This window comes from Pristiophorus japonicus, chromosome 1, assembly GCF_044704955.1.
Source record: "Pristiophorus japonicus isolate sPriJap1 chromosome 1, sPriJap1.hap1, whole genome shotgun sequence".
Classification (NCBI taxonomy): domain Eukaryota; kingdom Metazoa; phylum Chordata; class Chondrichthyes; family Pristiophoridae; genus Pristiophorus; species Pristiophorus japonicus.
Genome location: NC_091977.1, coordinates 185,557,527 through 185,572,852, shown reverse-complemented (window position 1 = coordinate 185,572,852; position 15,326 = coordinate 185,557,527). Strand labels below are relative to the sequence as shown.

Genomic DNA, 15,326 nt, shown 5'->3' with positions numbered 1-15,326 from the left:
TTTTGATCTGTGTGGCCCCTTGCCAGTAGACCAACAAATTTAGGGCTTGATTGCATAAACATGCACTGGAACCTGTGAATAACTACTTGTGTGATTAAGGGTCATAACCAGTGATTAATTGCAGCTGCTACTCCTGGAACTTTGATAGGAATTACATGAAATGGAACAGGCCCACTCCCAGAAAGCTAATGTAGAATTCCTAGTTTAATCATAAAAAAAAATCCTTTTGCAGCAAACCTTTTAAAATAGATACATCGAACAACAAACTGTGCAGAGAGTGTTAATTTAAGATTACCTGACAGTTCACAGCCAAGCAGCTCCATCCTCAGTGTACAGTGTCTCCTACAGACCTGAGGATACAGTCGTATATACTGGGCCTCTATAGGAGGATTAAATGAATTTGCATGTGGAGTGTTGTTATCGACATTTCCACGGAAAACCTGCAATATTTGAATGGATTTTAGCAAGAAAGTGCATTGTGTCTCTGTTATTCAGTTAATTTATTGATGCAGCAGAAATTTTGCCCATTAAAGCGATCAGATTTTTCCCACAAAATTTAACACCAGGACAGATCAACATGTACAATAATTAAAGGCATCAATGAAACAGCAAATGCCATTATAAATCCCTAAGCTTAATGCAACAAGGCAGCAACCCATTAAAAGGGCTAGATTTATGGATAATTTATCACATGTCTGGACAAATCTGCAAGGGTATTTGAGGATACATTTCAAAATCAAAGTGAAACAGTGCAATGAAACACACCAAATTATAAGGTGACAGACACTGCTTAAATCAATAGCAAGTAGCAAATGTCAGGATACAATCACTTTTTCTCATCTACATCTTCGGTGGTTATCTGCTTTGATACATATGATGTTAGAAAATTAATGAAAGAGTTATTACCAGCTTCAATACCTTTTTGAAAATACATAATTAACATCTTTGCAAAATGGATCCTGTGTAATCCACTGTAATGGAGGGGACCCCATGGTAGAAAATGGAAATTGGCAGATAAAATGCCCAATTTTGTTTTTGCATGCAAGATGCAGCAATGCCCAGCCATTAAAATTTTTAAAATGGCAAATAAAAAGAAAAAATAAAGACTTGCAGTTATATAGCGCCTTTCAAAACCATAGGCTATCCTAAAGCGTTTTATAGCCGATGACGTACTTTTGAAGTGTAATCACTGTTGTAATGTAGGAAACGTGGCAGCCAATTTGTGCACAGCAAAGTCCCACAAACAGAAATGTGATAATGATTAGATAATCTGTTTTACTGATGTTGGTTGAGGGGTGAATATTGACCAGGACACTGACAAGAACTCCTCTGCTCTTCTTCGAAATAGTGCCATGGGATCTTTTACGTCCAGCTGAGAGAGCAGACGGGGCCTCGGTTTAACGTCTCATCCGAAAGACAGCACCTCTGAAAGAGATTAGAGTGCTACCACTGAGTCACAGTTGAAATCACAAAACATTGTTCAGTTTTATTCATCAAAAGATAAAATAAAAAAATGATGAGTGTGCTGTGTAATGAGGCAGCATCTCACGCAAGGCTTTGTCCTGTGAACATTTTGGCAATTATTTGGTATGTGGGTAATGAAGGTTTCATTATTATTCTGTGAATGTTTCTGTTTAACTGCTATAGGGGTGGGCAGGGGGAGGCGGGGGTTCGGTGTTCGGTGAAGAGGAGAGACATAATGGTAGTGGATTAGCACTCTTTTCATTCACTTCTAGGGCCTGGGATCCTATGAAGCCTTGAATGATGGAATGTAATTCTTGTCTTTGCTGTGTGTAAGGCTCCTATAGCAATTTCAACCCACTTTTGAATGATAAGGGAGTCAAGGGTTATGGGGAGCAGGCAGGGAAGTAGGGTTGAGGCCAAGATCAGATCAGATCAGCCATGATCTTATTAAATAGCGGAGCAGGCTCGAGAGGCCAAATGGCCTACTCCTGCTCCTATTTCTTATGTTCTTATGTTATGTTGCCATGGGTCATTGAGGATTTTTAAGTTTAGGTACACGGTGTTGATGACACAATTGAGGGAACTAACCAGTGTGAGGGAGATGATTTAATGTATACAATTGGAGTTGAAGCAGCACTGGGTGCTAGATATTACTGGCACAATGAATAAAAACAGGTAATCTTATATAGATTTTCATTACGCTCTCAGTCTCAGACAAACAATTAAGATGGTTGGCAGAGACAATGCTTAAATTCATACTGGAGCAGTTAAGCTGCTCTTCTATGGTTGAGGTGTGTTTTGGGGCAGAATAGATGGAATTTTCTCTGCATCTGGCAGTCAGTAATATTCCAGCATCCACAGTATGTTGCTTTTGTATTAGTAATATACCTAATCTAGTTGTGTTTGATGCAGAGATGGGGCTTCTATAATGGATGAAAGTTCCAACACAGACTTCTTTCAGCTCAATATATAAACCCCAGCAAGTGCTTTTGCCACTGAGAGAAACTGGCTTGGAAGAGTTACTGAACCTACTCAGTGTGAGATAATGGAACTAATATCAGTACAGAAATAACTAATATCCAGAACTGCTTCAACTTTAACCGGACATATTGAGCCAGAATTTGTTTCCAAAATAATGGCGCATTTCATGCGCACACCATCATTAATGTGTAAATCGTCCAGCAACTTGTGTGAGGAAGAGATGCTTCATGAAATGCAAAGTGCCACAAGTTGCTGGACAATTTGCTGTTAGATTTGCAAAAACAGTACCTCGCTCGCAACCTCCTCATGCCTTTCAAGAAATTAATGCATTGGTGCATTATTTGCCAATTAAACTCGGCACAGAAAGTTAGGGCAGGTACTTAACAGCCCAAGTAATTTTTTAATGATGGGATTTATGCTCCTGCAATGCCACTCAACCTTGGAAGCTCAGAAAAGAAACAATTGAAACTGTGGAATCTCATTTCTTACAGGTAATAAATTGTTGTTAGAGAATTTTTTATTACTTTTTAAAAAAATTTTCTTGCTTTTCCTTTCTGTCTCTTTTGCTCTCTCTTTTAATCCAATTTCCCCCTTCTCTATTACTTTCTGAAACTGTTTTGACTCCAATTCCTTCTTTGTCATTCATCTGTTTGTTTCGCGATTGTTAAATCTCATTAGTTAAGCCGATAGACTGTTGGTCCCGCCGTTCACTGAGGTTTCAATGCCCGGTTGTCCTCACCATGCTGTTATCAGCTCGCACTTCCAGCAAGTTACGGCACAAAACCTTTTCAAGCTGAAGGGTGATGGAAAGTCTAACAAATGGGACACGCCACGAGATGCCCCGCTCCAGCAAATTCTGGGCCATTAATTCAGCTCCCTCACACTGTCGATATCAGTAACTCTGTCAAGCTAGTTGCCCCAATTGTCCCACCAGCCTTGTTTGTTCAAATTGTTCAAGACTCAACAGAACCAAAAAGGGGAATAATTAATTTTAATGCTTTTATTTAAAAAGATTCTGATACTGGTAGCTGCTCTTTAAAAGACAAGTTGAAAAAATATTAATTTACTAAACATCAGAAACATTAAGCAAACCATTTGGTACATTTTTTAGAACTAACTAAAATAGCCTTCAAGCAACATTACTTTCTCCACCACACAGGATAGGCAGGAGTTAAGTAACAGTATCAGGTCACACACTGGATGTATATACTCGTGCACTTAACAATCTGTACACTCCATTATCAATGGGGTATGCTAAATAAATAGTTGGAGAATGGGTCCTGAATACCTCCAACATTTCTTATATGGAACTTTTCATAAAGGGTTGCAAAAGGTTGTTTGGAACAGATAGAAAGAAGCAAGAAGTTAATATTTGAGTTTGGAAGTAATGTTACAAATAGCAAAAGCTTTATCAGTTTATTCAAACAAACCAATCGGTGTGTAGTGGGTTTGTGGCCAGCACTGACCCTTCATTCTAATAAGTACTTAAACATTGTTAGGATAAATTATCCATCCAGTTAAGCATGATTTGCTCGTAGCAGGATATACATAAATCACTCTCAGTTAGATGTTCTCTTAATTGTTGAGGTTAATTTAATGCTATAATCTAAGAATGAGCAATATAAATTAAAACCAGCTATTCAAAGTTCTGACATATAATTGCATCACACAAACAGTAAATAAACATTGGAGCTTTTAATTTACCTATGGCACTTCAGCCCACCTAATCATCTAAATGAGGTAGGTGAAATTAAATGAGAGATAACACGTTGTTGCATAGCTCTGATTTATTATTCTAATAAAAGGTTTGTTACTGTGTGAAGAAAATAGATTAACTCCTAAAAGATGAAAAATTTCCATTTTTCTACAGATGAAGAACTGACTTGAGCTCCCCTTGACTCAATGGGTAAGTGTACTGTGCATGGTGTTATGAATTATACAAAATAGGATCAATTAGCCAATCTGGTCTAAGTAGGCAGCAGGAGCACAGCATCAGTGATTGAAGCACAGATTGTAAGAGGAATAACGGGATATAGAAACAAGAGCGGGCACATGGGATTATGACGACTGCTAATGTGCAGGATAAACACCAACACAGATGAGTTGGGCTGAACAGACAGTTTTCATGTTGTACTTTCTATGTAATATAATTCCATGCAACAGGCTTTAGCATTCCAGGCTGGGATAGCTACTTATCACTATCCAGTGACCCGTGCTGGAATGTGTAGAGGCAGGATTGAGATTAAAACGGTGATGGCCCAAAAAACCTGCCAATACTCACTTAGTCAGACTGAGTCATGGCCACTTGAAGTACTAGAGGGCTGTTGCTGTCTGGAGAACTGTACCCCAGCAAAAATCACCATAAAGACACAAAGAGTGAATTGAGGTACATGAAAAGAACAAAATGTACTTGAACCATATTTTTGAAAATCCTGAAATATAATTTACTGACAGATGTTTAAGTGAAAGCATACAGCTGAAATGTATTTCAAATTTTTCATCTTACCATGTCCTCATAGGTGCCTTTTACTTTGTAAGTAGTCCAGGTTTTGCCATCACCACTGTAAGCAATCTTGTATGATTTCACATACTCTGGGCTGCCAAGTCTCTTAGCACCTTGGCTAATCAATCCTGTGATTCTCATTGTGCGCTGCAGGTTAATCTGAGGGAAGAAAAGATTTAAACAAAATTACAAGGCCATAAAGCTTTGGCTCCTTAAAAAGCTTCAGATTTTCTGACATTGAACAAGGTCATAGCATTAAAAGCTACACAATGTTTTACATGCCAGTATTTTAAAAGAGAAGTACAAAAAGTAAAAATTTATACACAGGTTTAAAATTAACAAGCTACAATCGAGACTAGAAAACAAAAGAATTTCCCCCATCGACAAAATAGTAGACATGAAGAACGTGGTCCAGTGAACGCAGTTGAGCTTGAAACATGATTAAATGTCTTTAAATATTTGGTTGGGAATGGAATTGGTGGTTTTAAAATTGGGCATAGACCTGGAGTTCTCAAATTGGGATCTATGAGATTGTCACAAAAGAATTACGATATTTGTCAATTTGTCATTCACAATATGCAATGCTGCTAAACATGTCTGGGGAGAAAACACTTTGTCCCCAATGACATTACAGCTATCCAGATACAACCTCCATTACCGGCTTCATCTTCAAGGGAACTCAAATGCAGAAAGGAGTGGGGTAGGACAGTTGCCAGTTTGTTTTAAATAAAGAGAACTGGTGTGAATCTGTTTTGGAGCTGGTTCTCTCAGGACCCAGATCAACTCACTACAGGATTAGAAATTGTGATAGGTTAAATTAAATATTTGGTTAAGTTTTACAGTTTCTTTGTTAAATTTACATTTGTTAATTCTCTAGGTTCATACTACAATGAAAAAGGTTATTGATTTTTGATATGCAAATCCATGTCGGCAAACAATTTGTACTTACACCAAATGGTGTCTAACACCAACAGTTAGACACCGCTTTATGTGTCAGGCTGGAAGCTGGAGCACCTAAGCACTTAAATGTTTTGTATGTACGATGAAAGTAAAGACAGCTGTTGCAATACACTGTACAATATAATTGGCCGAGTTCCATTATTATCCCAATTGTGATGGGAGACCTGAACGCTAAAGTTGAATCCTCAAATTAAAATGTATTATTTATGGGAACACATGGTATTGATATGAGAAATAGAAATGGTGAAAGAATCAAGGAACTACGCCAACTCAACTGCTTGGATATGTGTGGCACCCTCGTTACCCATATAGATAACATGGACATCAGACAATTATGAATCAAATTGATCATTTCTACCTCCGTGAATAGGTCATACACCCTTCTTATGCAATGTTTGGGCTTTTCATGGTGCTTACACTACCAGTGATCACCAATTGTGGATTGATACAAAGAAATCAAATTGAAGAAGCCAACCAGAAAGAAAAAGATAGTACAGAGAATCAACATTGCTACACTGACGGATCCAGTTTCCAATGCAGAATTTAAACTGCAGCTGTCAAACAGTTTCGATACTAGTTGGAACGGGTCAGAAAACATGTTTGACAGTGTGGAAGCTGCTTGGGCTGCCATTAAGGAAGCCGACATTGAGAGTCCTGAGTTTTGTAGAAAATTGGCCTGTAAATTGCCTGATATGTTCTCAAAATGGAGTTTCAGCTTAAAAGTGGCCACACAAAATGAAATTAATCTAATTAAAACCATAATGAAGTTCAATTAAACAAAATAATTCTCATCAGTAATAAGTGACTAGCATTAAGGACAGAGATCAGGAATAGCTTGTTAGTGGGACATAATTATGTTGTGCCATATCTGATCCCATTTAGGACCCTTTATTAAAAGAAACACCAGGAAGTTAGTGTGAAAATTGAACTTGACACGCCTGGGGGGTCCATGCATCATTAACTATGACACCCTCCAAGACATCTAATTATTAGAAATGATTGACACTAAAAGAAGTGTCCTCTGAAGTAAATCCTCTGGCACATATGGTAACCAGATTGGTCAATTAATTGGAAAGGGGTTTTTCTTGGAATTTAAGGTATACGAGAGGGTGACTCTTAGCAGGCTTTCTTTATTTTCATTAAATGTAGATTCTCTCAGACTCCCCTTGTCTTTGTTAGATGCAGATGTCCCTTGTTAGTTAGAAGAAAATTAATTATCTGTCTTCTTTTGTCGTGATCTTTACCTAGCGGATATAGAAGGGTATCGAAGACAGAGCAAGAGGTTATGCAAGTCAAATTATACAGCTATACCTGCAATTTCTAGACAGAGATGTGTATGTCACTTAATTGTACAAGTTGTGTGAGATCAAGGAAGGCAAGAGTTAAGCCACCTAGCTCAGATACAGTCACTTATGCGTAAGGTGGATTCAGCCTGAACAGAGGATCCAAGTGGAACAGATAACCCCTCCACCAAAGAAGTTCAATAACTCGATGTTCCAGAAACTAACACTGCCATCTCAGGGGAGTAAGAAGGATCAACTCAACCACGTCGCTGATAAAGACAGTCTCACAAGCTCTGGAAATATTGTTAGCTGCTACCACAGAGACCATCTGTTCAATAGACTGGCGATCAAACGCTGTTAACTTGACAGGTTTCTAAGGAGTTTACACCTAGTTATCTCACCAAATTGCAATAGCCTCAGGCATTTGTCTCAACTGCAATGTAATATTTAGCAAACCAGCTAATACTGAAGCAAAGTTTATAACCTCGTATTTATTAATATTGTGTTATTTAAATTGCTAGGTAACCCTGTCTATATAATTATTGTATATTCAATGTTTGAATTAAGGTTGTGATAATTGTGATTTGTAGTCAGTGAACAATTGTTAATCATGACTTGATGTCTTACCTTTTCTTTGATAATTTGGCAAGATTAATTCATTCACTCAGTGGCCATCATTCATTTGAGTAATTCATTCACTCTGGCCATCCTAATTGAGGGGTGGCAAGTTGATCTCAAATTCAATCCAAACTGAGCGATGCAAACTCACCATGTTCTGTGAGCCAAATTTAGGCATCATTCACTCCCATACCTAAGATGGGTGATAAACCCAGATACTTCCTTAGTAAGGAGTTACGGTGATAGGAGAGTCACTTGTGGCGAACTTACAATGAGATCCACCAAAGAACAAGACACTAGGAGAGGATCACATTTGTGCAGAATTACTCAAGGAAAGTAGAGATGAGAACCTAGCTACCATCCTCCGTTTATTTAATTTATTGCGCAACAGAGAAGTAACATTTAGACAAAAGGAATCATTATCTAGCTTACCAGAAAGGACAGAAGTGATTGCAAGAACTGATGTAGTATTACATTACTATCTGCCCCTCATAAACTTTTCTGTACCATTACCGTCAACAATGGGAATGGCCTTTGATGACAGACTCCAAGAAGACCCATGTGTTTTTTGTGATCTTCACTCTCCATAATATCATTGAGCAAAGAATGTCAGTTACCATTAGTGCTGAATTCTGTTTACTTCCAGAAGGCATTTGATAAGTTTCAACAGAATTTCACTATAGCAGATTCCTGAAGTGAATGGGTTCCCTAGGAACGTCATTAGCATCATTCAAGCTTTTGTATCAAGAAGTACAGTGTGCTGTGAGAACAGGCAATTAGCTATCGAACTGGGTTCAATATAACAACTGGTTTTCTGATAACGCTCATCTTGTCCCCTATATAATTTGTCAATGTGACATGAGACATTCACCTAGCATCAAATAATGTCGTAATGGCCTGATCAACATTTGTCCATCAACCAACATCACTAAAAGCAGATTATCTGGTCTTTTCTTCATTTACTGTATTTATGTCCTGGGTACATGCAAATTGGCTGCTGTGTTTGCCTATGTAACAATAGTAACTGCACTTCAAATGCAATCCATTGGTTGTAAAGTATTTTGAGATGTATTAAGGACATGATAAGATGCTGTTATCAATGCAAGTTTGCGCCTCGGCTAACTCCTGCGGAATTTCGCGTGGGCGTTAACAGGAGGTGCAAATTACATGAATTCCTCCCCCAAGCAGTCAATCATGTTTTTTGCCGGTAGTTCAGTTTAGGGAGGAGCAACAGGAATGGTGAGGGGGCCGATCACGGTTAACAACAGCCCTCAGGAGTGCTGTGGAGCTGGGAGGAGCACTCCTGGTCTGCCTGTCTCTACGTGAAAGTTAAAAAAATACTTACTTTTTACTGGCAAGAAACCCTGCAAAATCTGTCCTTTGTGCCCCCATTAAACTGCTGCAAGGTCAATTTCTGCCCCAATTAAATTTTACAAACCTATTTGAAGTGGTAGCCTTTCAATAATTTTTCAAAAATAAAAGAGCACTTATAATTACATCGTGCATAACGCCAGGGATGAATTCTTCACAAATTTACCACTGAGAATTTGAGACCTGGTCATTACTGACACTCCTGACTCTCCAATGTAACATTTGAGTTTTTTTTCCACAGTACAGGGCTATGCTTTCTGCAGGTTTATGCACAGAAAAATACTTGGTCACTGGAAAAAGAAACAAGTATATATTTTCCAAGCTGTACACATTTTTCTTGGCCACTTGCTAGCATTCCACTCACCCACTTTTCCTTCCTAAGTTGCATTCCAATCTTGCACTGAAGACTGTTGAATATACCAGATCATTTCCCCTCCCCTCCTCTGCCAGGCCACATCTTCTTCCTTCCAAATTGCTGATTACATCAGCCTGTTTGCTCTCTCTAGCACATTTTGCGTGCTAATAAGTCTATAAGTTACTTTCCAAGTTTCTGTTATTCCTAAGTGTACTACTTTGGGGAAAATATGAGCCAGCGTTTTCTGCCATATATATATTTCAAATAATGGCACCGGTGATGTGCACAAAAATGATAGTAATGGGCTTGCTAAACTTTCCAACTGAGATTAGCCTCCCAAGCTTCTGTTAACCATCAGTATTCTCCTGATCCCAACACACTTCAGATGCCTTTGGGTTTGTTAGGAAGATGTGCTGTCTAGATATGGAAACAGCTGCAAAAAGCTCTGAGCTAAAATGGAAGCAGTTGCTGAGCAGCTTTAACTCTCCGAGTTCGAATCTCACAACATCAAGCCATTAACTAATAGGCCAGGTCACTGAGTGTACAGTTAAGCACACTGGAAAAAACAGTGAGATACTCAATATAGAACATAGAAACATAGAAACATAGAAAATAGGTGCAGGAGCAGGCCATTCAGACCTTCTAGCCTGCACCGCCATTCAACGAGTTCATGGCTGAACATGAAACTTCAGTACCCACTTCCTGCTTTCACGCCATACCCCTTGATCCCCCGAGTACTAAGGACTTCATCTAACTCCCTTTTGAATATATTTAGTGAATTGGCCTCAACTACTTCCTGTGGTAGAGAATTCCACAGGTTCACCACTCTCTGGGTGAAGAAGTTTCTCCTTATCTCGGTCCTAAATGGCTTACCCCTTATCCTTAGACTGTGACCCCTGCTTCTGGACTTCCCCAACATTGGGAACATTCTTCCTGCATCCAACCTGTCCAAACCCGTCAGAATTTTAAACGTTTCTATGAGGTCCCCTCTCACTCTTCTGAACTCCAGTGAATACAAGCCCAGTTGATTCAGTCTTTCTTGATAGGTCAGTCCCACCATCCCGGGAATCAGTCTGGTGAATCTTCGCTGCACACCCTCAACAGCAAGTATGTCCTTCCTCAAGTTAGGAGACCAAAACTGTACACAATACTCCAGGTGTGGCCTCACCAAAGCCCTGTACAACTGTAGCAACACCTCCCTGCCCCTGTACTCAAATCCCCTCGCTATGAAGGCCAACATGCCATTTGCTTTCTTAACCGCCTGCTGTACCTGCATGCCAACCTTCAATGACTGATGTACCATGACACCCAGGTCTCGTTGCACCTTCCCTTTTCCTAATCTGTCACCATTCAGATAATAGTCTGTCTCTCTGTTTTTACCACCAAAGTGGATAACCTCACATTTATCCACATTATACTTCATCTGCCACGCATTTGCCCACTCACCTAACCTATCCAAGTCACTCTGTAGCCTCATAGCATCCTCCTCGCAGCTCACACTGCCACCCAACTTAGTGTCATCCGCAAATTTGGAGATACTACATTTAATCCCTTCGTCTAAATCATTAATGTATAATGTAAACAGCTGGGGCCCCAGCACAGAACCCTGCGGTACCCCACTAGTCACTGCCTGCCATTCCGAAAAGTACCCATTTACTCCTACTCTTTGCTTCCTGTCTGACAACCAGTTCTCAATCCACGTCAGCACACTACCCCCAATCCCATGTGCTTTAACTTTGCACATTAATCTCCTGTGTGGGACCTTGTCGAAAGCCTTCTGAAAGTCCAAATACACCACATCAACTGGTACTCCTTTGTCCACTTTATTGGAAACATCCTCAAAAAATTCCAGAAGATTTGTCAAGCATGATCTCCCTTTTACAAATCCATGCTGACTTGGACCTATCATGTCACCATTTTCCAAATGCGCTGCTATGACATCCTTAATAATTGATTCCATCATTTTACCCACTACTGAGGTCAGGCTGACCGGTCTATAATTCCCTGCTTTCTCTCTCCCTCCTTTTTTAAAAAGTGGGGTTACATTGGCTACCCTCCACTCGATAGGAACTGATCCAGAGTCAATGGAATGTTGGAAAATGACTGTCAATGCATCCGCTATTTCCAAGGCCACCTCCTTAAGTACTCTGGGATGCAGTCCATCAGGCCCTGGGGATTTATCGGCCTTCAATCCCATCAATTTCCCAAACACAATTTCCCGACTAATAAAGATTTCCCTCAGTTCCTCCTCTTTAATAGACCCTCTGACCACTTTTATATCCGGAAGGTTGTTTGTGTCCTCCTTAGTGAATACTGAACCAAAGTACTTGTTCAATTGGTCTGCCATTTCTTTGTTCCCCGTTATGACTTCCCCTGATTCTGACTGCAGGGGACCTACGTTTGTTTTTACTAACCTCTTTCTCTTTACATACCTATAGAAACTTTTGCAATCCGCCTTAATGTTCCCTGCAAGCTTCTTCTCGTACTCCATTTTCCCTGTCCTAATCAAACCCTTTGTCCTCCTCTGCTGAGTTCTAAATTTCTCCCAGTCCTCAGGTTCGCTGCTATTTCTGGCCAATTTGTATGCCACTTCCTTGGCTTTAATACTATCCCTGATTTCCCTAGATAGCCACGGTTGAGCCACCTTCCCTTTTTTATTTTTACGCCAGACAGGAATGTACAATTGTTGTAATTCTATAAGTGATACAGAAAAATAAAATGAGAATGAAAAACTGCATAGGAGCCACATATTCAAAAAGGAAAGTTAAGAGATTACAAAATGAGATAAAAAAAAACAAGAGGAGAAAAATTCAGAAACAAGAAGCAAAATCTACTATGTTGAATATAAACTTGCTTCACCTTCCCCACCTTAGCAGGAATGATTTCAGCTGCCCAAGCCCCATGCTCTGGAATTGTCTCCCCAAACTCCTTTGCCTGTTCGCTTCCTTAAAATCCACCTCTTTAAATAAGCTTTTTGTCATCCCTCCCTATAGCTCTTTTGCTCTTTTCAAGCAGCTATCTAATCCCATGTAAAAATAATTTGCAGATTATGTGGCAGCAATGTTGAAAATGGCACATTCAATGAGGGATAGGAGCTGTACTTTGTAGCAGAAGCTAAGCTTCATTCCTGCAGACTGCATCAGAACATTTGTGCATATTTAATAAAGGGGAATGCCATTACTTTTCAGTAAAACTATCCCCAATGCACTTATGCTTCTGCTTTATAATCCAAATCAGCAGAGGTTATGTATTCAATAATTTCTGCTATAAAAAGACAAATCATCCTTAATTTAGCAAGTGGATAAGCTGCTATTGTTTTCTTGACCTACATTTCTCTGAAGCATTGCTTAAAAATATTTTAGGATAGTTGGCCCATTTGTTTATATATAAATGCACCAATTCAACTACAATTCATAACCAATTGCTAACAGGATTTCCTTGCAAATCAGGGTGAGGAGTTTTTCTATGAACACTTTGTCCTCTTAAAATTGATTCACGGATGTTTAGAAATACTACTGACTAAAATTGATCAGGACAATAGCAGGCAGATTGGGATTAGGAAGAAAGGGGGTGCTTTTTGAGTACCCAAGTACAAAAAAATACATACAAGAACAGATTTCAGAACAAGCTTCCCAAGAAAATACCACCTAAATTAAAATATTTGTAAAGTGCTCTTCATCCAGGCACAGTACTTCTGTATGATCTCCTGTTTATATCTTCTTTATGAGTTACCTTTTATACAACAAGTAATATATTTTTGTCACAGACATCCCAAAATGTGTGATTTTTAAGTATAATTAGTTACTGTACTTATACAAAGAGATCACACAAGAAATACCTCCTTCTGAATGGCTTATTTCCTCCATCTATAATGTGGCCTGACATAGAGACAGAAATTATTTCATTGTTGAAAAATAACTATCAGATGACAAAGTTTTGCACTCTGCTACGTATGCCAAAAAGGCCCTAGTTTCAATTCCCAGTCTGTACTAAGTTAGCTGATCTCTGCCAGTAAGAAAACGACAATTGCCACAGCTCTCCTGCTGAATTAAGGAAAGGTAAAGTGGCCAGGATTTCTGCTTCTGATTGCTAGGCAGCAGGCCTTGCTGGAAATGCACATGGCTGGGTACTGGGCAAGGACAGTAATAAGCTCACCTGTGATGGTCAATACAAATGAGATAGCAAAGTGGTACTCACGGTCAAAGCTCATTCATGAATAAAGGCTACTGGGAAAAGGGATTGGTGTGTATCTGGCCCGTGTGGAATTGCAGACTGGGGAAAGGCAATACCTTCAGGAGGGGAGGGGCAAGGAAGAAAACAGGCATAAAATATTGGAAGATAACTTCCCCCCCTTTTGCTGGTAATAAAACAAAACTGGAGTTTTATTATAGTATGGACCGATTTGAATAATAATTTTAAACAAATGGAACTGGATTTTCCCTCTGCTTATTCAGCAATTTACCGGATTTAAAGCCTAGATTTTTATACTTGGGTCTCTGAGAGCATCCTCGTGTATGAGTTTTGAGGGGAGGGGGGAGGAGTGACTCCAAAGTAAAAAGATTGCTGTATTTATTTACAAGCATGTTATTTATGTCTACTAAAAAAAAATAATTTCTACTTTCATAAGAACATAAGAACATAAGAAATAGGAGCAGGAGTAGGCCATTCGCCCCTCAAGCCTGCTCCGCCATTCAATAAGATAATGGTTGATCTGATCATAGACTCAGCTCCACTTCCCTGCCCGCTCCCCATAACCCCTTATCCCCTTCCCGTTTAAGAAACTGTCTCTTTCTGTCTTAAATGTATTCAATGTCCCAGCTTCCATAGCTCTCTGAGGCAGCGAATTCCACAGATTTACAACCATCTGAGAGAAAAAATTTCTCCTCAACTCAGTTTTAAATGGGCGGCCCCTTATTCTAAGATCGTGCCCTCTAGTTCTAGTCTCCCCATCAGTGGAAACATCCTCTCTGCATCCACCTTGTCAAGTCCCCTCATAATCTATTACGTTTTGATCAGATCACCTCTCATTCTTCTGAATTCCAATGAGCAGAGGCCCAACCTACTCAACCTTTCCTCATAAGTCAACCCCCTCATCCCCGGAATCAACCTAGTGAACCTTCTCTGAACTGCCTCCAAAGCAAGTATATCCTTTCGTAATTATGAAAGCCAAAACTGCACGCAGTATTCCAGGTGTGGCCTCACCAATACCTTATATAGCTGTAGCAAGACTTCCCTGCTTTTATATTCCATCTCCTTTGCAATAAAGGCCAAGATACCATTGGCCTTCCTGATCACTTGCTGTATCTGCATACTATCCTTTTGTGTTTCATGTACAAGTACCCCCAGGTGCCACTGTACTGCAGCACTTTGCAATCTTTCTCCATTTAAATAATAACTTGCTCTTTGATTTTTTCTGCCAAAGTGCATAACCTCACAGTTTCCAACATTATACTCCATCTGCCAAATTTTTGCCCACTCACTCAGCCTGTCTATGTCCTTTTGCAGATTTTGTGTGTCCTCCTCACACATTGCATTTCCTCCGATCTTTGTATCGTCAGCAAACTTGGCTACGTTACACTCAGTCCCTTCCTCCATGTTACATTGTAAATAGTTGGGGTCCCAGCGCTGATCCCTACGGCACCCCACAAGTTACTGGTTGTCAACCAGAGAATGAACCATTTATCTCGGCTCTCTGTTTTCTGTTAGTTAGCTAATCTTCTATCCATGCTAATATATTATCCCCAACCTGTGAACTTTTATCTTGTGCAGTAACCTTTTATGTGGCACCTTG

At 39.6% G+C, this 15,326-nt stretch overlaps 1 protein-coding gene across 4 annotated transcripts in view; it reads right to left on the bottom strand.

Annotated features, from left to right (window-relative positions):
* The window catches only part of LOC139267300 (EGF-like repeat and discoidin I-like domain-containing protein 3), a 342,920-nt gene that overhangs the window by 83,114 nt on the left and 244,480 nt on the right, over nt 1–15,326 (bottom strand). For all 4 annotated transcript variants that reach the window (XM_070885392.1, XM_070885398.1, XM_070885409.1 and 1 more), the window contains 2 exons: nt 4,952–5,107; nt 296–440 (listed from right to left, as the gene is read on the bottom strand). In XM_070885392.1, the coding sequence (XP_070741493.1) occupies nt 296–440; nt 4,952–5,107 (301 nt within the window). The remainder of the gene's footprint in view (nt 1–295; nt 441–4,951; nt 5,108–15,326) is intronic.